The sequence below is a fragment of the Drosophila subobscura genome, chromosome O, assembly GCF_008121235.1.
Source record: "Drosophila subobscura isolate 14011-0131.10 chromosome O, UCBerk_Dsub_1.0, whole genome shotgun sequence".
Classification (NCBI taxonomy): domain Eukaryota; kingdom Metazoa; phylum Arthropoda; class Insecta; order Diptera; family Drosophilidae; genus Drosophila; species Drosophila subobscura.
Window position 1 is genome coordinate 7,335,647 of NC_048533.1, and position 24,475 is coordinate 7,360,121.

A 24,475-nucleotide genomic window follows, 5' to 3' on the forward strand; every position below is an offset into this window, starting at 1 on the left:
CGATGGTATATTGATCTTTGCAAGTCAGTAATATCACATAGAACATCAAATTCGAGAAAAATGGGCTAAGATTTACGTTATATGTAAGTGTGCACGTATATTTTTTTTGGTATATTTCTGTGGGATTTCCGTGCTCGTATTGAGACGAAAAAAAGAGGACAGAGAAGAGAGGATCTGCTTACCTAATCCTCTCTTTGGCATGTGACCGCAAGGTATGGCAAGCAGGTAAAAAAGGACGAACTTTTCGAAACTCCCACCTTTTTCGCACCTGTTGAAACGATCCCTAATAGTGCTTGCGAGAGCTTCTGGCAGGACAGAATTTCCCTGTCCGTTTAGACACAGAAGAGGATTTCGCTGGAGAATTTCCTTCACGTAGGATTAAAATCGACGGTGTAATTTACCTAGCGCCACTGGAATTTTTGCTACGTATTTACCTGTTGTCGACACCTTAGTTTTTAGTACAAATTTCGCAGCATGAAAGCTCCCTTGCTTTGTTAAGTTTTGAAAGCTCTCTTCTTTTGCGAAGGTGGTGTTTGAACAACTAATGAGAACAACTAAATTTAAAATAAAACATTTTGAGGTCATCGGTCATCGGTAAGGTAATCATTGCATAAAACCTGGAAAGAAGGTTCATGCTGGGCGTACACCTGCATATGGGTAATAGATAAGGCCGTGCCGAGCCCTGGTCTGGAGGGAACTGTTAAATCGATCTGTCCAAGATCGGTTTGGTGGTAAGAGTCTATCAGAGTCTCAGTTCAATAAGATTCAATAAGAATTTGTTGCTCCTTGTATTGTGGACTCCACACACAAGAACAATACTCCAATATACAGTGTTTTAGTTATGTATGTATGTACATATATGCGGATCGTAAAACTCTTTTGACCAACGCTTAAAAAACGCTAAGACTCCGTTAGCTTTGTTAACCGTTGAAGCAAAATGGAAATGAATTGCTTGTGTACAAAAAGGACTCCTAAGTCATTTGATGTGGTGATTCGATCCAGAACATGGTGTTCTAGAGAATAGGAGACCAAATGTGGAACACGGCTGTGAAAGGTCATAATTCAGGTCACATCATTATCTGGTGTTCCTTAGCAAAGAAAGGATTAATTACAATGTATAAACCGGAGTCTAGCCCCAATTATATTGTAAAGATAGGAGGACTGCCCCCAAACCACTCCGAGCTTATTATAATACTTACTTATGATCCCTTTCCCCTTCAGGAAACAATAGAATATCTTTATCTCTTTTGTCGTGCGCGCAATTTTTCAAATTTTTCAATTTTATCCGTTAATATACATACATGTCTCTTTTAATAATTTACATACATTTACATACTGTAGACAAAGCTCCCTTGCTTCCAAAAGGGCGACTTAAATGAAAAATTTAAATACAAATTTGTAGAATATAAGGTCGTAAGGTATTCAATCCAATAAAAATTAGTATTTAAAATACGTCAAATTGATTCTTCAATCGGATTAAATTACTGTTTCAGTGTTAAAAGTCTTTGAAAGTCAGTGATATCAAATAGAACATAAAAATCGAGGAATATGATTTAAGATTACGGTACATTTCGAAATATTTTAAGATGCAAACGGCATATCTTGGTATATTTTTAAGGGTTGGTCGGCCACACTGAACGCTATAATTATAAACTATAAAAGTAGGTCGGTAGGTATTTTGAAAATGCGATGGTATATTTCGGTATATTTCCGAAGGTCAGACGGTATGTTCCTTCGAAAGATCCGCGGTCACTCTGCGTTTGGCAGTAAAAACGTAAATATGTTTTAAATTTAGTTGTGGCCCACTGTTCGTTCCGTTTCGCGCATAAATAATAGTCGTCTAAGAAAAAGTAAAGTGCAAGCAACTAAATGAATTAATGATTTAAGAGCAAGAACCGCGAGAGTCGCGCAAACGAGAAGAGGAAAACCAGTTTTACCACCGTGCAATGCGCAGAGCCACAGCTAAAGAGAAACGGGCCCAAAGGAGGTGCTAAAGCAGGAAAAAATCTAGTGAAAAAAAGTTAAATTGTTGTTAACGCACACCAATACAGATCTCTCGCGGCATCTGTGGGTGTGCTTGTGTGCTCGTGTCAGTGTGCATTTGTTATTGTTAGTGCAGAGAGGAGGAAGAGTGAAAAGAGGCATAAAAAAAAGGGCGTCGCAGTTTGCAGCAGCAGCCAAAAACTATACTCGAAAGAGGTGTAGAGGAGAGGAAGAAAAAGAGAGAGAGAGAGAGTGGAAAAAGCGGTAAAGCGTGGGGTAGCTGCAACGGGCGGTTCAAAGGTGAGTGCGTGCCGAATATTGTTTATAGTTTCTTATTTAAGAGCGTTATGTGCATGCATATGTAGCCTCATAAGTATATGTATGTATATATGGGGCCCAAACCATAAAGCAAGAACAACTAAAAACACACCCACACATACTACCATTGTCCGAACAGTGAAAACACACGGACGTACCTGCAACCCACATATGCACGGGTGTGTGTGTGTTATGGTTGACCAGGAGCGGGTTTCGGTCCAAGGGTAAAAGCACGTTTTTGAGTGCCCTGCCCCCCTATGGAGAGAGGAAAAGCAGAATAAAACAATCAATCATTAGCATTTCCGTTCCTGGACGTGTTTCTCCAGAGGCGAATTTGGATTTGGGCCATGGTCCATGCCGCGAATGGCTTCCAGCACGTTTTGAAAGATCGCTTCATCTTCCCCCTATTCATGAACTACAACGCTCCTGGATATCGAATGATCGACAGGGGCCTTGCCCAGGGGCGGTTTCTTCCATTCAGGTAGAACGAAAATATTGGTCCCCTATAAGAAAGAAGAGAGACTCAAACGTATAATCAATCAGCAATGTGATGGGAACAGAGGGTAGCGGCACCCATACAGAGAGTTGAATCGATGCTAATTGATGAAACATACGTTTTTATTCCCCCTACCCTCATCTCACTGTGTCCGCTCCTGGCAATTGACACGGATGGCAAAGCTTTCGCCACTGCTGCTGTTGCTGCTGCAGCGGGTCGACTGCACTTTGATTGCTATTTGTATGTTACTCTCCCCTCTCTGCATTCCATTGTGATATACCGCTCCCCACACCATCAACATAGCACAATTAAAGTTAATAACAACTTCAATTCAATTCATAATAATAATAGAGAGAAAATGCGTTTTGTGGCATGTTAACAGCAACAATAACAAATCAGAGAAGAGAGCCGCCTATGGAAACGCAAACACCACTCTCTTTCTCTCTCTCTATTCCGCTTGCAATCTCTCTATCTCTATTCCTCTTGCAATCTCTTTCTCCACTCTCTCGGTTGAGCAAGTGCAGTTCCTCTTGAAGCCAAGTTGTCTTTTCTTGTGATTGCTGCTTCTTCCTGTTTCGTTGTCGTACCCTGTTGCAGAGATTCAATAATCATACCCCTGATAGTGAACACTTCGAATACTCTAACACCCAAACAGATAGTAAACTCGAAAATTTTAAAATGATATTTGCTGTACATTTCTAAAGAATCATAACTATTAAAATGTTACCATAGCCGCTTTGGGATGTCAACAGGGTATCCCATTGTCGACAGGCACTCAACTATTGAGCATTATCTCCCTCTTTTTGTTGTTGGATATTCGGCGACAGGCACGGTTGAATCTGCAGCAACAACAATTGCAATTGAATTAAATTTAACAGAAATGATAACTGTATGAATGAGTGAATGAAATGAATTGTCATATTTCTCTCTTCTTTTTTTCTGTTCGCCTTTCCCACTCGCACTAATGCCCATGGTAGGTAGGGGCTATGGCTATTTTTGGGGAGGAATCTCTGTGTTTAAATTATTTATTTAATTTCGTGTGCAGATCCCCCAAGCCTCCCTCCGCTCTCACTAATCTCTTGGTCTCTGACAACTGATGATTTTATTTATGAAGGGGATTGGGATATAACACAGCCATACAAATGTATACTTATCGTATACATACGTATGTATGTATTTACATACATATGTATAACCCAAAAAGCTATAAGCACATTGTATATTTTCATTGAAAAATGCTTGCTCTCTTATGCTAAAATTTTTGTTTAATTTGATTTTTGAAATTTGTGCCTCGTGCATTGAATAGCCTTCGGCTCTTTTCGTCTCTCACTCCAGTCTATACTGTCTCCCTTCCTCTCACCGAAAGTTTGTTGCCAACGGCGCCAAAAGCACTTACACACACGCAAACCCCACGCACACATTAGCGTACCTTACGAATTTTTGGAGAGGGCGAAGACCTAGGCGTCAGGCAGGCAGCAGATGACGTCAAAAGAGCGGCGGCTGCTAGAGTGTGGGGAGAGAGATGGATTATGGCAAGTAAAGAGCGTGAGATTAGCAATTGTTATGGCTAGCGGTGTGGGGTGGTGTGGTGGCTAGAAAAATAAGAGTCATTCAATTAATCAACATCTAGCAAATTTTTTTAAAACGGCAAAAAAGAAGAGCAAGAGGAATAGCTGCCCCGTATGATCTGTAGACAAGATTGGCAGATTTTAAAACTTTAACCAGCAACCCTTGAAGAATGTTCTTCCACAAAATGTTTACTTAAACAAAGAAATAAATTATATATCTTCTATTTGCCAATACAATTGCTCATATTTTCCATACTTACCAAGATATAAATTCATTATCACACATTTTCAATAAAGTATGAGGCATACAGTCTGCAGAATTCAATTAAGTCATTGACTCACAGGGCTTCGTCCCCGACATGCGGGCTGACTGTGCTGTCAATCAGTAAATCAGTAAATGATCAATATCATATTCAATCAATAATTTTCCTTGATCTTGCACCTCTTCCTCGCCTGTCTCCTCAAAACTGTTTCCATAAATTACCATTTTGTCATGTGGCCCACTTCCAGTCCCTCTTAACGGTCTCAATTTCATTTTCTGTTTCTCTTTTTGCTTCCGCTTTACTCTCGAGTCTCAAGTTCCAATTCCCATTAATCCCTCACAATACACCGTGCACCGTAAGCCGTATCATGCATTATGCAATATAATCAGAGCATAAAATACACGCAAATTATTTGCATATTTAATTAAAACGAAACGACCAAAAAAAATCGTGATTTTCGTTTGCGTTTTATTTTGTTCTTGAACTTCTCGAACCTCTCGTTTCGGCATTACGTTTTGTTTTAGTTTTTCCCCAATTTCCCCGTGAATGTTGTTTTGGGCGTGTGCCCAAAAGAGAACGAGAGAATAAGAGAGGAGTGAGCAGCACACGTGCTCCTCTTAGCAACAAGAGACCCGAAACTGACGCAACCCAACAATGCAAAATATTTCATTAACATTTTTCTGCCATTCAGCGTGTTTTTTTATGGCTTTAGTTGTGGTTGTTTTTGCCTACCAACAGGGTCCTTTTTTGGCAATAATACTAATTAAATTTTGCGGAATTTGGATGAAGGAAACCCTTTATTAGTACCCTCTTTGCGGGACACGGCAATCGCATTTAAGGATCAATAAACCGCAGCCCATTCTCTATCGCCTTTTAGATTACATTTTCGCATAGGAATCCTCTCTGTTTTCTTTGGGGGAAGAACCTCTCTGGTCTCTGGAATCTAGCCGTTAAGAATTTGATCATCCTAATTCGATTGATTAGCTAAATTAGCTATTAGATTAGCTTCTTTTGGTCGTATTTCTTTATTTAAAACACTGAAGAAAGTGCATGCCATTCAATGATGATTTTTATTGTATTTTAGGTACGTACACGCCTTATAAAGGTGCTTTTTCTTGGTATTTTAGAGGAAATACTCAGAAGTCTTATTATAAAGTGGAATTTCCCTCAGATTAGAGTTCATTAGCACGTATAAAATGTGGAATTTTTTGAGTGGAATTAGAATTGCAAATGATGTCAGAGCTTATAGGAGATTAATTCGGGATGAATGCAAAAATGAATCGATTCCAGGCATAAAGATTTTCGGGGGGTTAAGTTCTTGATACATTTCTCACCTACTAAAATTAGTGCCGCTTCCAGTGGCTCCTCCTCCACATCCAGAGGCCCCTGGTCCACTTCCAAGTAAAATGTCCCCTAGAATTGCCTTTGTTTTGATTACATTACCTTCCATTTCTTTCTACATGTCTGCCGCTGTCTCCCTGTCTCTATCTCCTCTCTCTCTTTATTTCCAGTCTTGGGGCTTTCTGCCCTCTCCCTCCTTCTCTCCCATATGATGATGTCTACATATCAAATATTAAATTATTGATTGACAGGCGACAGTCAGGTCCGTTCCTATGCCTGTGTTTCTACCCCTTTGTCTCCGATCTTCCCTGCCTGCCAGCAAGCGAAAGGTGAAAGTGAAAACTTTTGTCTCCTCCACTCTCTTTGTTTTTTGTGCAAAAAATAAAAACAATTTAACAATTTATGTGTAAATTTGTGCACAAACGGAAGTTGTTGAAAACTTTTGTACAACGAATGAATGAACGCAGGGGGGGATTGGATTCCATCCAATCATCAGAGAGTAACAACAGAACAACAGTCACAACATCATCCAGCAATCCAACAATCAACTTTAGTGTTTTGCTGTTAGTTAACTTTTTAAGGTCAGTGTCAAATACGTACATGGTACGTATTTGGTCATCTCATCTATCTCATGGGGGGAGCACTGCTCTGGATCCCCAATTTGCTACAATATGAGTCACATTCGCGCTCGTAGTGCCGGCAACAGGGGGAAACTTTCCTAAAAACAATTTGTAGGAAGAACAAATAAAGAGCGATTCTAATTTTAATGGGTTTTAAGTGTTTAGAGGGGTTGAATCACTTTGAGGGAAGAGTCATTCTCTGGAAAGAGTATAGATCTAGATTTGAGATGATTTTACATAAATGATCCAACATAATGAGGGTGCTTCTAAGGAGATATTTTCTCAAGTTAAAGATAAACCCACACACTAAGTTATTGTTAAGATCAAAGGCCAACACCATCTTTAGGTTCCAAAATGGAATTTCTTTTCACTGCCGCACCAGAAGTTGTTTTCAGTACTTATTTTTTTGGTGCTTCAGTTTTTTTCTTGGGAGCTGCCGTCCGCCCACCAGAGTTTATTTTAATTGCCGGATTTTTTGTTGAGTGTCATGAATATGTTGGCCACATCCATATTTACATATTTGTACTTTTCATGCTAATCAAAAGTCAACTTACCTTTTCCTGCTCTTTGTTTTGATTCTTAGTGTGTAAATTATGTGAGTATTGAGAATAATTTAAATTCATCATGCGAATACACTCATGAACAGTGAATCATTCTGAAAAGGTAGAATAAGGGGGGAAAGAGGTGTGAGAGGGTGAAGAGGTGACTGCGAAATGAGAGGAGGTGTGTCCGGCAGCAAGCAAGTCGCCTCATGCCTCATGTGCCACACTTCCTTCTCAAAACATATCGCGTATTCTCGTATGTTGTTTTATCTATTTCCATCGCTTTCTGGCTTTGTATCTTTTTCTCTTTCTGGCTCTATCTACAATGTACATTGGTATCTCTAACTCCTTCTGGCTCTTTAGAAATCTGTGAGCTTCTATAAACACGTTTTGGTTACCCAGTAAGAGAGAGGGTGTTATGGATTTAATTAGACGGGTGCACAGGGTGCATAAAAACTAAGTATTAAGTATTATTAGTATGATAAAGAATTAAAGCTTAAGAAGTACAGATATCAAAGCATCTCATTGGATTTAAAAGTTCCTAGAGACCTTCCAGTACATAGAGCAATGTAAATCCTAGGATATCCGCAGCTTCCATCATTTGTAGGAGCCATTTTTCCTTTCCGGTTTTGTGATTTTTCTTTGTTTACGGCACAAAAAAGTCATACCAAAATGACCATAAAATGCGAGTACAAAAAGTAGATGTGTCTCTATTTGTTATTGTTTATTTGATTTAATGCCAAGTTTGCGTTTGGTTTTTGGTTTTTGACTTTTGGGTTATTGTTTTGCTGTTTTTCCTTTGTTTTTCGCTTTGTTTTTCTATGTTTTCCGGTTCTCATCGGCTTTCGGGAGGGGCATTTGATCCGATTCGCGAACACACTTCTCAGACGCGTTTCAGCGTCTCAGCATTTCATTTGTTGATGTTTATTTGTATTTGTATTTGTTTTGTATTTTATTTATTCATTTTGTTGTGTTTGTTGTTTCTTGGTATTTGCATTTTAGTCATGCGAGCGATGGGGCGTCTGTGTTTGCCGTATTTCGTGAGTTTTTTTTGCCTTTTTTTCCTGCTGACAATTCATTGAATAACATTCGTTGTAAAAATGTTAAACAGGTTGATTGTATTGTTGATCGCTGTCTTTTCTTCCGATGATTCAATGATTCACTGAATAGTATTCATCAACAGCTGAAACAGAAAACTGTATAAAAAGCATAACAGAACACAAATTGTCAACAGAAAAGTTGCATAAAATGCGGATAAATGATTGAAAAAGTGATCAAGAGATATCTCTATCTTTATTATGGTTTTAGGTAGAAACAATTTAAATGATTTGCATGTTTATTTTTGTAGAAATTATTCAAAAGAAGGGAAAATGTGTTCGAGGAAATGTCATGTAGGAATGAGAACCGAATATGACAAATACAAGATTTTTACAATGAAAAATGAGACTGCATTAAAATAGATCAAATAATTCCTACAGTAAAGATAATAATATTTAACAATAATTAAAATAATATTAAATAGATTTCTTGATTTCCCACACATTTCCTTCATTCTTAACTATTAGAAAAATATTTCTTAATATTAATATTAAGTATTCCTTATCGAAGATCATCGTTTTCCATCATTAATTTCATTTCATTTGGGTTTTATTCATTGCGAAACATTTAACCAAAATAATTGCCAAACAAAAAGATGATTGTTTGCACATTATGACGCGTATAATTGCTCAAAATGATTGCAGGGGCTGGGTGGTTTAAATGATTGAATACAATTATGCATACAATTATTTCCAATACAATGAATGCCACGCCCTTAAGCGTCGCGTCTCCATTTCGTCATATTTCATTTTTGGGGGCTGGCAGACGACCGAACTGGCGGCTTAATTGACTCTTGGGCTTTGCGGGTCAATAACATTTTCTGCTTCAGTGACAGAGATGGGGAAGAGGCAGCGAGGGCCACCAGCGAACGGGAGATGGGGGCACAAAGGTGGGGATCGGAGAGGGCTTTAGGCTGGAGTTGGTGATCGAAAGAGAGACCCAGAGCTGAGGCAGGGAATCGGAGAGTGCTTTAAGATCATAAAGATACAGAGTTTGAGTGTTTTATGGTGTCATGGGCTGTCATTTGTCATTTGAGGAAGCCGCTGAAGTTGAAGTTTAAGTCATTAAAGGGTTATACCTCGTGCCTCGTGCTTCAATTAAGCCGCGAAAGCATCTTATGATGTTTGAGAGAGAGTCAGCACTTAATGATTCTTGGAGAACTTTCTTTTGGGGAGAAAAGAGGGGGAAAATGTGTAGAAACTCAAACACAACTTTGGAGGTCAGAGAGAAAGTGCGAGTGTAAGAAGCTATTTGTTTCGGGGTTCCTTAATTTTTTAGATCCTCCCACAAAGTTCCTCTTATATTTAGGTATAAACAAAAGTTGAAGAACATAAACCGCACATTAGTCATTAGTCAGCAGCAACATCAAAAGCAGAGGCAGCAGCCAGCAGCCTTCAACTGAGGCCAGAGGTCAAGGCTGCAGTTCGATAATCTCTTGATTTAATATAAACAAAAAGTGAAAAAGTGGAGTGGGAAAAGCAGCAGCAGCAGCAGCAAAACCCACGAACCACGGAACCACATGTCCAAAAAGAGCAGAGGCAGGCCCAGGCAGCTAGCTACTTTAGCGATGAAATAGTTTTAAATCTGTCATGAATTATGGCCCCAACAAAAAAACACGAAAAAGCACGAACCACAACAGCCACAGACAGGCAAAGACAGTCGCATTTCATGTGCAGACAGATACATATGTGGAAACAAGCATCTTCTGTGGCAGAGTATCTCTGGAAAGTAGCACAAAGCAATTGCTTTAATAGTTGGAAGAGCGGAAGAGAGAGAAAATACTGGACAAAAAGCATTAGATAACTGTCACAAAGGTAATTACTTGACTGCAAGTGGGATGTTCGACTGGAAAAGCTCTTTCTAAGCCTAAGCTTTTCTTGGAATAGAATTGGCCAGCAAAAGAGTGCCTGAAGATTGGGAAAGGTTCACGCTTTTTGTTGCCTTTCCTTATCTAGTGTCCAAGTTACAGAGAACCCCACGCGCACACAACATTTTATAGACTCGACAGAAACCCACACATCAGACACACACCTGACATTAATCAGCAATCAGTGGAGTCCTCAGGTGTTGGCTAAACCCACAACAAAAACAGAACGTTGGACAAACAGTCGATTCCCTTTTGCTGGGTGACACAATAGACACTCACTCTCACTTCAATGTACAAATATTCGCTCAAAATTGAATCACCTTTGAATCATCAGAAAACACGGCGCAAAAAAAAACGAGAGAAAATAAAGAAAAGAATGAAAGGAAATCTGATATTATGGTTTATTGCAAAACTCTGATATAAAAAACTCTGCTGATTCATGGACTCACATGCATGAAGGTTCTGCCAATCGAATCGTAACTCAAAGTGTCGCACTTTATTGAGGCCATGAAATTAATAACCATGCACACAAATATGTATGTTTATGAGTATGGAGATTTGTGGAGATCGGGAAGGAAAATTGTAGAGTTGGAGGGAGATCTTTCAGGGATCATGTTAATACAAATCTCAGGGAGATAATGCGCAATATTCTACTTATGTCTCCGCCTATCTTGTGTCCACACTTTATATTTTACTGCCTTTTTTGGTACAGCAAATAAATGCAGTTCTTGGGACTATAATGCAATTCTTGGGATCATCAAGTAGGTGGTATTAGGGATAGCATTTAAAGAGGTGTGTAATAGATTTATATTTAAAGAAGCCTGGAAAAATAGGAAATTTAATTACGTCGAAAGTAGCAAAACAGAAACTTTAACTAACAAAATAATGTACATATATTTAATAATCCCCTTTTCACTCTCCTTCGCTTTTCTCTTATTTTTCTCCTTTGCATTCCTTCTCTTTCACATCTGTAAAGAGATATTATATGGTGGGCCATAAAAACTGATCATTAGGCGCCTCATTATCTGGCGCTACCTGAGGGACAATTCAAATCGCAAAATCGCGTAAATCTCCCTGGAAACAACTTCTGTGTGTTTACTAACGGTTTATGGTACGCCGCTCTCTCCCGGAGAGTACTTTTTTTTTTGGGAAAACTCCAATTCATTTGTTTAGGCGGTAATTAAAGAAGGAAAGAAATGGATAGAGCACGGGAGAGAGACGAAATGGATCATAAATCAAATTTTTATCTTTGTGTGTTTATGGTTTGCTGATTCATTTGGAAAGATTCGTTTCTTACCTTACGCTGCGGAGAGTGGAGACTTGAAATTTCTGCCTACTCATGTTGAGTCTTAGAAACATTACTGTTTGTCGAAAGAACATGTCTATAAAATTTATAGTATAAATCTTGATTCATTTGGAGACATATTTAGTGAGAAAATGTTATGTCTAAAAAACAAGTTCCTTTCCTTTTCACCGCTGGCTTCTCTATCAACTCATCTTTCCATGTTTGGGCACATTTTGTGCTGTGGGACAAGCACAGTTGAGCTTGTAGGCCTTAGCTTGGGAACAGGCATAGAAGAATTGGGAACAGGCCTAGAAGTATAGGGAATATATTGTAAAGTTTTAAGTTCATGTTGGAACATGCACAGAAGCAGCTGTACCTGTGTGTACATATTATGTACATAAGTGGAGCTGTTTACATTTATAAGTCTTATGCGCACTTTCCTAGAGTTTTTATCTGTCTTGGGAGGATGTTCAAAAACAATATTAACATTGGCAGCATGAAAATTCTCATAAACAGAAGCGTTTGCCCTTTTTTTTAAATTGTATCTTATCTAGAGTTTACTTTCAATTTACCCACGTGTAACCTGTGCAACCCACTAATTATGATAGATAACGAATGAAAGAACGACACCAAAGAAATGCCCTCATTTGCACTCGGAATTTCTACATCGATATTCGTATCTTGTCTACCACATTCCTAGGGATACTTATACAACACCTGTGACTGATTGATTGATAACTGTGATATGTTTGTAATTAAAATACAATTGCAGAATGTGGATATCTTTGGGATTGATACGGAGCAAAAACAGATCTGATTGGTGGGGTAACGTACATAAAAGTACTTTGAATATCGATCAACAGATTAGATTACAAATCAGGAAATGAGGAATCAGTTTAACAATGCAGTACTTTTTATTATTTATTTAATAATTATTAATTTTGTCTACTATTCTAGCGCTGCAGCTACAAAGTTTATATTTAATTAAGAATTATCTAATAAGGAAAGTAAAAATGTTCTTCTTAAATATTAAATGGGAAGACGGGCTTACAAATTTATCGATTGAAGGATTCATATTTATTGGGACAATTACACTCAATCATTTTAAATAATATTCCAATGGAATGGGTAGTTATAGTCCCTATAGTTCCCTACTATTTCTCTTAGCATTTTCCAATTTGTTTTTTTTTTTGCCATATAATACCAGTACCTTTTTCTGGGTTATAATATCGTTTTTCCTTGGTTTTTCTTTAGCCTTTTTTGTGTGGTTTGTGCTGCTGCTGTTGCTTGTCATTTTGTTGCGGTTTGCTGTTGGCTCTGTAGTCGATTATGACAGCTTTTCGCTGCTCTTCGAGTGCTTAGTGCTTATCTGTGAACTCTGAAAACAAAAAACGAAACAAACGAAATGTTGCGCAACTTTTTTGTGTGTCGTAGTCGCAGTCGCAGTCGCAGTCGTTTCGCGTTTTTGTTTTGTTTCGCGGTTAGGCATGAATCACGATGAACGATGATTATTTTTCCCTCCGCACTTGACACCAGGTGCACTACCTCCCTCTCTTTGCCTATCTCTGTTTGTCTCTCCTTCTGGTTTCCACATCTATGCCTCCCCCTGCTTGCGTACTCTTTTTGCCTTCTTGTCTTCCCCCTCTCTTTCGCACTTGACAAATGAGAACAAAGTTGTCAGAGAGACCCCAATAAAGTGCTGCCTGTCGTCGCTGCCCCTCTCGCGGCGACATTTGGCAGTCGGCTATCACGCCTCCCCCTCCTCCTTAACCTTTTCGTTACAACAAAAAAACACTGCCTGTTTTTAACAACAATTTAAACACCTGCAACAATAAAACACAAGGCAGGAACTAACGCAGAAATAAAAGCTACAGCAACAGAAACAACAATTTTTAACAAGAAACTTTGACTGTTAACTTTTTGGTAGCCGAAGCATCAGATACCGTTTAAGATCGCTTGAGAGATCTTTAAATGCTGGAAACACTCCAAAAATACTTTTAATAAAAGAGTTCTTGAAAGAAAAATAAGCTTTGAATAATCTTCGTGTGGAAACCATGAAAAAACTCTCCAAGTACTCAAAGATTCATCTTGAAACAAAAAAAGCTATTTAATACAGCCCGAATATATTTTTTAAGAAAATTTGATTGGAATTTAAAAATTACCCTTTAAAGTGGGGAATGGCAGAAAGGTAAAGAAATATAGTTACCCTTTGAGATTTTGATGTGGAAGCAAATAAGTTAGATGCGGTTACCTTTTAATCGTCTCGTAATACCCTCTATTTAAGGGGACGTTCAAGAGCTTTCCAAAAACATGGCCCACATCATTCGCCGGTTGTTAAAATGTTGAGGTAATACTCGTAACGAATAATGATAATGGCCCCTTTAAAAACATTCAAAAAGTTTTCTCCTCTGCTTTTGTCTTCTTTTTGCTTTTTTCTGACTTGGCTGCTTTTATTGTTGTTTCGTTAAGTAAACTTTGCAAATTTGTCTTTTTCCCCCCCAAAACACAAGTTCATTGAATGTTCCAACGCAAGCCAAGCCAAGCCCTGACCTGGCCAACAGTTATGCTGTTGGCTGGTTCGTGTTTTATCTTTGAGGTATTTCTTATATAAGCCATCAGTGAAAGACGGGGCGCAAAATGGAAAATAGAAAAGGTGTGAGCAGAGGAAAAGGGAATGAATATCACTTGGTATAGATGAATAGATTTTTTTTTAATAAATAAATATTTATGTAGACAAAAAAAAACCAAAATTCAATTTAATTCCTTTTAATCCCTTACATGCCTTATAAACTAAATATAAACCCATTAATTCTTATCGATTTGCAACGATAAGTAGTGAAATATTTGTGTGCCTCAGCGAAGGTGACATCCCATTAATTCAGCCTTGAAGTAATTCTAGGTACTTTTTCGCACATGACATGATTTCTAAATGTAATTTGTAAATGTATGATAATTATTCCTAAAGATCTCCAAGTTAGCAACGTCTGGAATGCCAGAGCTAAGATCATTTTGAATTCTTGAGTTAAAAACTCGAGTCTTGAACTCAATTAAAACTGTGAGAGAGAGACGCAGACGAGACGGTGCTCATGAGATCATTCGAAATTCAAATGCAAATCGACTCCAGAGACATTTGTTGTGTGTTGTAGATTTGTGGAACCCATTTGTCGTCTATAAAAAGCATTTCCACACACAACATTATTATTGCTAATGATGGAATTACGACTTGTAGGAGCGGATGGAAGAAGCAGGCGTACAGAAGAAGGAATGAGTGTGGGAGGAAAGGCAGTGGATGTGGGGGGAGGACATATAATGGGCACCCAATGGAAATGCAAAACGAGACAGTAATTATTTTCTGACTGAACGACTGCCGCTTGTTGGCTGTCTATCGTCTGTTGTCTGGCTGACTGGCTGTCTATCTGCCACTGTCTGCTCAGACTTATAATTTAATGCGGTTCTTTATATTTATAATCCAAGCGTGGTGACCTTCACAAATGATAACTAGCTGCGAGAGGGTGGCAAGAAGGTAGAAAGGTAATGGGAGAAACGGATGGGAGTCGCAGATGGATGGAAAAAACGTTGAGCTGCAGTACAATGGGAGATTTCCATGAAATGTGAGAGGAAGAGCTGAAAAGGTACAGATGGTGGGAGGCATCAGAGCTGCAGTCGAAGAGTCTCCGATGGGAGCAGGCTACAGATGATGGTTCGGTGAATGAAATGTTGGCAGTGTGCTGAAAGGTGTAAGGTGACAGGGAGGCATGGGCTGTTGCATCCACATGTTGCACGTTACCCGTAGATGTTCTATCCATCTGATGTCGTGGTCGTGCCGGGCAGCGTTGCCGCATTTCATTCACTGAGTCAATCGCATAAATTATTGTCTTTTGTGCATAATTAAGGTCGGGGTCTGTGGGTTCTGTTCTATCTTTTGATAAATTATCTCTCTGGACTTTGAGCACCCACTCCACCCCACACAGGGGCCAACTGCTCGTATGAACAATGCGGAAGTACTGCTTCCCATTGATGGGTTTCAGATTGTACTTGCACTTGCCATTGAGGATCGTAGGTTGGGGAATAGACTAGTGATAACAGACACCCATTGATACTGATAGTATGCATATTCGTAGAGGGTGCTGTGTGGCACTCATCAGCTGAAGGCGAGTGACTTTTTCCGAGCTGCTTTTCACGAGATTTTTGCGACTTGAAAGCTGATAACTAAAGCGAAACACGAACCCAAAACAGAGATATGATGACAAAGAGAGTGAGTGAGAGAGAGAGGAACAAAGACAGCAACACAGGTTTAGCTCGTGCCCAAGTCAATGACCCTGAAAACAGCTTTTTGTTAAAATGCAATGCACACTGCACCAGAATTATTTCTGTGGATGCCCTCTTAATTAAATGAAAAGGGTGGATTAGACTTTAAAATAATTAAATATGGAACTTATGTATTTATTTGTTAGACTCGTAAGCCGCTTTTGTAGCAATATTCTGCTGAGATATGCGTTTTAATGCACTTTCTTTAGACTAGTCTTTCAATTATAGTTTGCTTTAAATTTTCCTTTTTTTTCTGCAGACTAAATTTCCTACAAAATGGTATTCAATTCATCGTTATACCTTTTCTGCAAAATGTATTAAATGCGTTTTGTTTTGTTATTATTATTATGGTTTTTGTTTCTGTTAAAACATCATTCCATAAAGTAGAAGGAGTAGGCGAAAGTACTAGCTAAGAAAGCGATTGAGACGCGTGTATAACAAAAACAAAGTACACCAAAACAAAACAAAAACAAAAGAAGGTTACAAATAAACGTTGATTAAAATTCCGAAACAAACAAAAAACTGAAACCGAAACGAAAGCAATAAGAAAGGGGCACAAAGAAAAATGATTATGCTCGAGAGAAAGAGTAAGAGAAGAAAAGCGTAGTAGATGAGCCCCTCTTCTCCTTCTCCATCACACTCTGCTTCTGCTTATATCCCCCCCCCCCTATCCCCATTCACTGCCTCTCTCTTATCACTCATCTCCTTCCCCTTCCTTTACTCTTCCTCCGTCTCTTCTCTCCTGTGTGCTGTGGCGCAGTCAAGTGCAGATGAGCATTTGGGTTGAAAGCGCAATGGACTGGGGAAGCAGAGCGGTGCGCGAGGCAAAGTCCATCTTTATTAGAGATGGGAGCGTGACAATCAGAGGATTGTGAACAGAGAGAAGAATGAAGCTGCAGAGTTCTCCAGTACACTAAGTGCAAGATTTATCATAATGTTAGGAACCTAGATCTGTTTTTATAATCCATTTTGGTACCGCGTTACCCCCCTTGCTGCTAATAAAACACGAGTCAATCACGATATGAATTTCACGGGCACGAGTGTACAAAACACGCACGCCCCTTGCTTCCATCTCTAAGCATTATCTCTTGCTCTTGGAATGAGCTTACAATGCAAAAATATTACAGTACTGTAAAAGTCTCTCCCTATCTCTGCTCTGTGTATGCGTATGCTTATGCGTTTATGCGCGTGTGTGTGTGTGTGTCTGTCGGAGCTTAAAGGGATTTACCAAACGGAAAATTACCCGAAAAATGTAAACGAAAGTGAAGTGAGAAAAATGAAGGAGGAGGAGGAGGAGGCAGAAGTGAGCGTGTGCATGTGGATGTTCCTGTCTCAACTGAAGTTACAATGGGGTAGGTCTTCGGTCTTTTAGGTATTCAAATGAGTCTGAAAGTGAAAGATATACTGGCATTTAAGCTGATTATCATATCGGAATGGGAGTGAAGCATGAAGCGTTCTTCAGCAGCGTAAGAGCACGAGTAATACTTCAACAAAGGCATCATCAGATTAATAGAGATTAACTTTTGAAAAGGGCTTAACTTTAATGGAATCTGAGACATTTTCTGGTGAAATATTAGCTGTGTATTTCTGTGGAGCTGCTTAGGATTATTTCTTAAGGAATAGAGAATGCCTTACTCTTTAGATTCCTAAAAAAATTTACTACATAAAACATAAAATTTATAGTCTTCTGACAATTATTACAATCGTTTTATTATTTGTAGCAAGATCGAAGAGATCGAAATTCTCTCTTGACTTTCAAACAACTCCCACTTGCGCTCTTGAAATTCCCCTGCAAACATTCAAAATTTCCTCACGCATTTCCTTGTGAGAACTTTAAGAACCGGAACATGTGCTACCCATCGGTACAGCTCTTTAATTACTGCCTCCCCACTCTAGAAACGCAGAGGTGTTACATCGCTGAAGGAAGTCTTATTTATGTTTTAATAACACAATTGTGTGTGTGTGTCTGTTGTCTGCTGTCTGCTGGCAACAAGTATAACGAATGTTTGTATAAATGTTTTTAATCGGGTAAACAATTGTTATCATTGTGTGCCACAGCCCTGATGATGATGTGTCCTCCACCTCTGACTGCTTCTACCCTGAATACTTCTCCCCTGACTGTACCTCTGACAGCACCTCTGACTCTCATCCTCCAAATATAAAACATCCATTGGCATGCCGCTCAGGGCACTTGAGTTCTACACTACGTGCACATACAGTATACAATCCACCAGACGGAGGAGGCCACATAATCGATCTATATAAGGTCTTCTCCCCTTCTGATATTACGGTGGCTACTGGCGGCACCGGCTATACAAAGAGAGTGAGAGAGAGAGAGAGAGAGATTGTGTGTGTACAATGTAGGTGCCATTATCTTCAACAAATTGCCACCATATCAGGTCTATAAAAACATATACAAACATGCACTGGACGAAAGAAAAGTGATAACTTAAAGGAATTTTGAAAGAGGATGGTATCTAAAAAAAAGAGTGAATGCATTGAACAAACTGTTCTTTTGATTTTGTATTTATTATCCCTTTCATAGAGTGTAGATCTGTTCCATAAATGATATAAAGAGCGCCTGAATTGTTTAACTTTTTCTCTATTGCTTCAGTGTGTAGCCAACATTCCTACAGATGGAATCTGAAAACACTTTTACGTGGCTTGTTATATTTACAAGAATATTTGGAATATTTTATAATATATAATCAGATGGTTTTCATCTCGCAACACTCTCAAAAAATCTCTTGCAAAACAATGCCAAGAATTTATAGAATTTTTGTATAATTAAATCTGCTCCAGTTTTCTTATTATTCGTATTATATTTATAGCCGTGATTGTGTGTGATCGGGGGGATTGGATTATCAGTTGAATGGTTATGAGAGTTGATTCACCTTTGGACTTTGTATACCGCAGCCTAGAAATAATATAAATGATTAAAATTTTATATATTTAATATATTTTATTGGTTTCTTCTCTTTTCTTTGTAGAGTGTGACAGAATCTGTGATCAGAACCCATTGAATGGCAACAATATGCAATAATGGACGCAACGCCTAATGCGGTGCATACGCCTACGAATCCAAGTCGGGATCTCTTAACATTACATCCACTGCGTCCATCACGCGGCTCCAGTACGAATCTTCGCGCCAGTCGCAGTCCATCTGCAAGTCGCAGCACCGAACAAAGTAATTATTGTTTAAGGATTGCCCTGATCTATCTATCTTAAGAGAGCAGTTACCTTTCTTTCTCCCTGTGTTATTAAGCCTCATAATTGCTTTGATTGGCGCGTGTGTTAATGCTGTAGCTTCCGCTTTTCTATCATCTTATCATCAGTGTCTCTGGTTAATGGTTTTCATGATTATGTCTGGCGGTTTCAATCTTGTTTCTAACTAGGAAATAATGCTGTTATCAGTAGGTTGGGATGCTGCTGCTGATTCAATTAGCATTTCCGGCTATTAAGTCTGCAGCACACGAGCAGCAGGAATGAAATGTGAGCTTAAGAAGAGGCAAATAATGTAGAAAATTTAATGCTGAATGAAATGTAGGTTTAAAGAAGAGAATATAATGGGACTCTAAATAAGTTGAGAGCTTAAAGAAGATATAAGTAAGTATGGGAATTGCGTATTGCTTTAATGGTTCAAGAAAAGATTAGTTAAATAAAGCTTACGCTCACTGCAATGTGACAGAAACTGTAGAATTGTATAGAAACTCCCCATTAGATCTTAGTCCCTAAGGACATTGCATAGATCAAAAATATCTAAACAACAATTATAGCAAACAACTTTTAGTCAGAGAAAAAAACAGAACAAAGCTGAGAAAAACAAAACTGTTTGTGCCACAAAAGAATTGTGGGTTTTTTGGAGCATATGATGCTCTCAATTTATGCTCCAGACACGAATGATGACTCATCTTCAAAGCAACCCCCCGCCAGCACCCTAACTGCCTTACAGCCACCCTTAGAAAGCCCACACATGGCCACACTTACAGCACCCCAAATCATGTGTAGTTTGCTTATACGAGTATTGACCGCAATCAGTTTGTCACACAGCCATAGAAATCCACAGAGCAAAGCCACCAAAATGATAGCCTGCTTTTGTGTGTTTTGTTTTTATTGCAATTATTGATTGTTGAATGAGTGCCGATTGTTTAGTGCTTTGAATATACATATACACACATTATTTGTTATTATTCTATTAGCCATTTTTATGAATTGTTCCCTAACCATTGTTTTCTTGTTTCCTTTTCACACTCTTATATTTATTTTCTTTTGTTTTATTTCTCTTTCTTTGTTTTCCCTCTCTTCAGCTTTTGTAACCGTTTGAATGTTGAATGTGTTGTAGCCTCTCGTACTACATTGCATACCACACACGATCCACAACAAAATAGAAACTCGAATTTCAACCAAAACACAAATAATTCATTGATAAATGTAGGTATCTAAATTCATTTCAGATATAGTATTAGCTTTATGTTAACACCAAAATATGCACTGAAAAATCACTCATTAATCCCACATATAGACATAAATAAAGTATAAGCTGAAATACGCAATAAACAACAAAATTTAATCAGTAAGTCATATTTTAGTAACGCAAATCAGACCCAAATCCATCAGAAAAAGTAGGTTTTATTAGCATTTCTTTGAATTTTTATTTCGCTGTATCTTATTATTTGGTGTCCACTGTACCTATTTGTTGTTGCTGATGTTTTTGTTGCATTCTTTTTGTTTTCACCTAAAACTGTGGCACACGCAACTAAAAAAGCTATTTTAACGTTTGTTGCTGTTCTCACCCACCTCTCTCTGTCTTTTTTTCTTCCTTCTTGCTTGTGCTCTTCCTCTCTCTCTCTCTCTATCTCTCTTTCGCGCTGCACAGGCTGTCGGGTCTAACTGTCAATCATTCACGTATGTGAAGACACATAACTCACTCAAGAAGCACACACACACTAGTGCAACAAAAGCTATCAAAAGTCGCCCACACAGCCCCAGCCATCAACACTCTCCGCTCTGTCATCACTCTCACTCGCTCTCTTGCCTGACACAACCATCACTCACACTATCACCTCCGTCACCCCCGCGCTCTCTTTCCAAACTGTTTCTCACATGCACTCACCAAATAACGTTTCTTTCTCACAAACTGACACTGTTTCTCATACTCTCTTTCTCTCGCACACAGCATTCACCATCAGCTACAGCAACAGCACTTGTACACTCTCTCTCCCTTCCGCCATCCGCTCACTCATTCACACACAAATGCACAGCGGATGACACTGCTTTCATTTTAAGCCGGCGCCTATGTGCATGCATACACTTTTCCCTGCTGCTTGTGCTGCGGCGAGACCCACGCGCTCTTATCATTCACATCTGAAGAACGAAACTAAAACCAAAAGAAAATAAAGAAAACACAGAAATAGAAATAGCAATAACCCATCACACGTACCGTTTTTTCTATGCGCCATAATTTACCAGTGTCCAGGGAGCGGGCCAGCGAGGCAGCGGCAGCCACACAAACAGCAGCGGCAGCAGCAGGCGGTGCATCAGCAGGAGGAGCATCATCGTCTGGTGGGACAGCATCAGCAGCCACAGCAACAACGACCACGACAGCAGCCACAGCAAACACTTCCGGTCCCGCTTCGGGGAACACCAATAGCAATTCTTCGGCCTCCTCCAGCACAGTGGCAGCTGCACAGGCGGCTGTCTACAGCGGCGGCAACACGGTGACCGGCAGTCTGGGCAGCGGTGGGGTGGTGGCTCGTGGCTTTCGCAGCCACAGCCCCACCCACCGGCGTAGGAGTCGCGAGAGGCAGCGGCGGACCCATGGCTCGGATCAGGGCGGCCTGTTGGCCTACAGCGGCCTTGTAGGTGTCAACGATATGAACGATTTTGGCGGTGTGGTGGGAGGAGGTACCCAGGGTGGCGGTGGAGGAAGTGCTGGCACAGGCAGTGGCCTGGAGGATTCACGATTGTCCGGCAACGAGGACTACTATTCATCATTCGTTTCGGATGAGTTTGACAGCAGCAAAAGGCCCCGGAGATGCACCCACGAGAGAAGCTCCAGTGTCCAGGCCATTGATCGTTTGAATACGAAAATTCAATGCACCAAGGAGTCCATACGACAAGAGCAAACTGCCAGAGATGGTAAGAGAATCATGAAAGGAAGAATATGTGAGACAGAATGTATCAATGGTTTAATCTACTTTCAGATAATGTCAACGAATATCTAAAGTTAGCAGCCAGCGCCGATAAACAGCAGCTGCAGCGCATCAAGGTACGAGTCCTGAAGAGTCCTCCTCTTCATTCGTTAATTTGCATTCCCTCTTTGCAGGCTGTCTTCGAAAAGAAGAACCAAAAGAGCGCACACAGCATCTCGCAGCTGCAGAAAAAGCTCGATAACTATACGAAACGAGCCAAGGATCTGCAGAGTCATCAATTTCAGAACAAGAGCCAGCACCGACAGCCGCGCGAGGTTCTGCGCGATGTGGGGCAGGGTCTAAGGAATGTGGGTGGCAACATACGCGACGGCATCACCGGATTCTCGGGCTCTGTGATGTCCAAGCCGCGTGAGTTTGCCCATCTCATCAAGAATAAGTTTGGCAGCGCCGACAACATCAATCAGATGAGCGATGCCGAGCTGCAGGGCATGCAGGCGGCCAATGCCGCCGATGTGCTGGCGGCCAACGAAAGACTGCAGCAGCAGGTGCCAGGTGCAGGTACCTCCACAGGATCTGGTGGGGGTGGAGGACATAATAATAATACGGGAACGGGCAGTGGCACAGGGAAATTCAATAGTGACAATGGCAGTGAATGCAGCAGCGTGACGAGTGAGAGTATACCAGCAGGGTAAGAATATGGCAAGGGGATCTCTTACGCATTCCTACTAACTTTTCTTCTTGCTTCGCAGCTCTGGCAAGAGTCAATCTGGTGCCAGCCAATATCACATAGTCCTCAAGACACTCCTCACAGAGCTGGCCGAGCGCAAGGCAGAGAATGAGAAGCTCAAGGAGCGCATGGAAAGGCTGGAGGTAGGGGGAGCATCCTCTCTTCCCGCTTTGGGAACGCACATTAAAATTGTTCTCTTTGCTATCTGATTTTATAGACAAGCCAAAAGGAATTTAATAACCTGACAGCCACACTTGAAAGTGAACGATATCGTGCCGAGGGACTCGAAGAGCAAATCAATGACTTGACGGAATTACATCAGGTTTGTAGGACACGATATGATGCCGAGCCGATGCCTTTCCCCTTTGGCATAGTTCCAAATAAATATTCTTTTGTTTTGTTTTGCAGAATGAAATTGAGAATCTAAAGCAAACGATTGCTGACATGGAGGAGAAAGTACAATACCAAAGCGATGAAAGACTACGTGATGTCAACGAAGTACTTGAGAATTGTCAAACGAGGGTAAGCAGCAGCCAAGTAGCCAACCAGCCCATAAAGGAAAAAGAGAACAGTGTCTAATAGATATATAATCCCTCTCGTAGATATCCAAAATGGAGCACATGTCACAGCAACAATATGTCACTGTTGAGGGCATAGATAATTCAAATGCCAGGGCCTTGGTTGTGAAACTCATCAATGTGGTATTAACGATATTACAGGTGGTACTCCTACTAGTGGCCACAGCAGCCGGCATTATAATGCCATTTCTTAAAACAAGGTACGGCTCTTCGACTCGTCATTCAATGGATTCATCTAATAAAACTCTTTTGCCACTTCTCCTATAGGGTACGCGTTTTAACCACATTTCTATCAATATGTTTTGTCATCTTTGTGATACGACAATGGCCGGATGTACAGGATATTGGTTCCGGTCTGGTGCGGCATCTCAAGCAATCGCTTGTGGTCAAGTGAAGTGGGACGCCCATGCACACCCCCCATAGTTCATACAACATTATGTTTCTTTAGTTATTAAGTTCTTAAAAGTGCTGCATATTCTGTTTTTTTTGTATATAGCTTTGTCGACATTTTTAAAACTGAAAATTGTATCAATTATCCCCTAAAAAACAAAAACACTCATTCATTCACACATGAAATCTGTACAAATCATAAATTATATATCCTTCCATATATATCATCCGACACACATCCCCTAAACACACTCTCTCTAGCAAAATTGTAATATCTTCTAAAAAGTGCTGATTACTCGACTAAAATCTGAATGGAAAATTATACATGCTGTTTAAATGTATACTCCTACGATATATGTGTTGATATATAAGTATATATATACATACATATATGCTATCGTATAAAATAACTCTTATATTATATAAAGTGAAACAAAAACGTTTGTATAAATCCCGAGAATTACTTTGTATTTATTTATCCACATTCAAATAATGTACGTAAATGGTGGCCTAAACACTCGCATCTATATATAGCATAGATATATTAATTACCCATATATAGATACCATAACCCATACGTACATTCGGGACAGCAGCTGCGGTGTTTCGCAGGCTCTTGGATTGAATCAACATCAACACAAACACACAAAGTATAATGAGTCCTTCTTCTACAAAAAAGGCCGACTATAATTAAAGTTGAAAGAACCACAAATAAATATACAGATATGTAGATATACGAGTTTGTATATGTATACATATGCACATACTATGTATACGTATAACATGCGTAAGAATCCAAAATGAGTTGTCTTTTACTACCGTTCGCGTGTGGTGTTGTGGGAAAACAATCGTTTAATTATGTATGTCTATTTATGGATGTTTAATAGAGGGATCAAAGTACTGGTGTAAGTATGAAGCAGGGCTTGTGAATGTCTTAAA

General features: G+C 39.6%; 1 protein-coding gene across 2 annotated transcripts; it reads left to right on the top strand.

Annotated features, from left to right (window-relative positions):
- Positions 1-1,759: 1,759 nt before the first annotated feature.
- LOC117897422 (transmembrane and coiled-coil domains protein 2) lies at positions 1,760-23,877 on the top strand. Of its 2 annotated transcripts, XM_034806257.1 has the most exons (10): positions 1,760-2,283; positions 18,680-18,876; positions 21,159-21,827; positions 21,893-21,957; positions 22,015-22,529; positions 22,591-22,711; positions 22,786-22,890; positions 22,977-23,090; positions 23,171-23,346; positions 23,414-23,877. In XM_034806257.1, exons 2-10 carry the CDS (start codon positions 18,732-18,734, stop codon positions 23,538-23,540), a joined length of 2,037 nt encoding a protein of 678 aa, XP_034662148.1. In that variant the 5' UTR covers positions 1,760-2,283; positions 18,680-18,731; the 3' UTR covers positions 23,541-23,877. The 2 variants fall into 2 exon arrangements, with proteins under 2 accessions (XP_034662148.1, XP_034662149.1); XM_034806258.1 differs by lacking the exon at positions 1,760-2,283 and having other exon boundaries at positions 18,738-18,876; positions 20,866-21,827.
- The last annotated feature ends 598 nt before the right edge of the window (positions 23,878-24,475 follow it).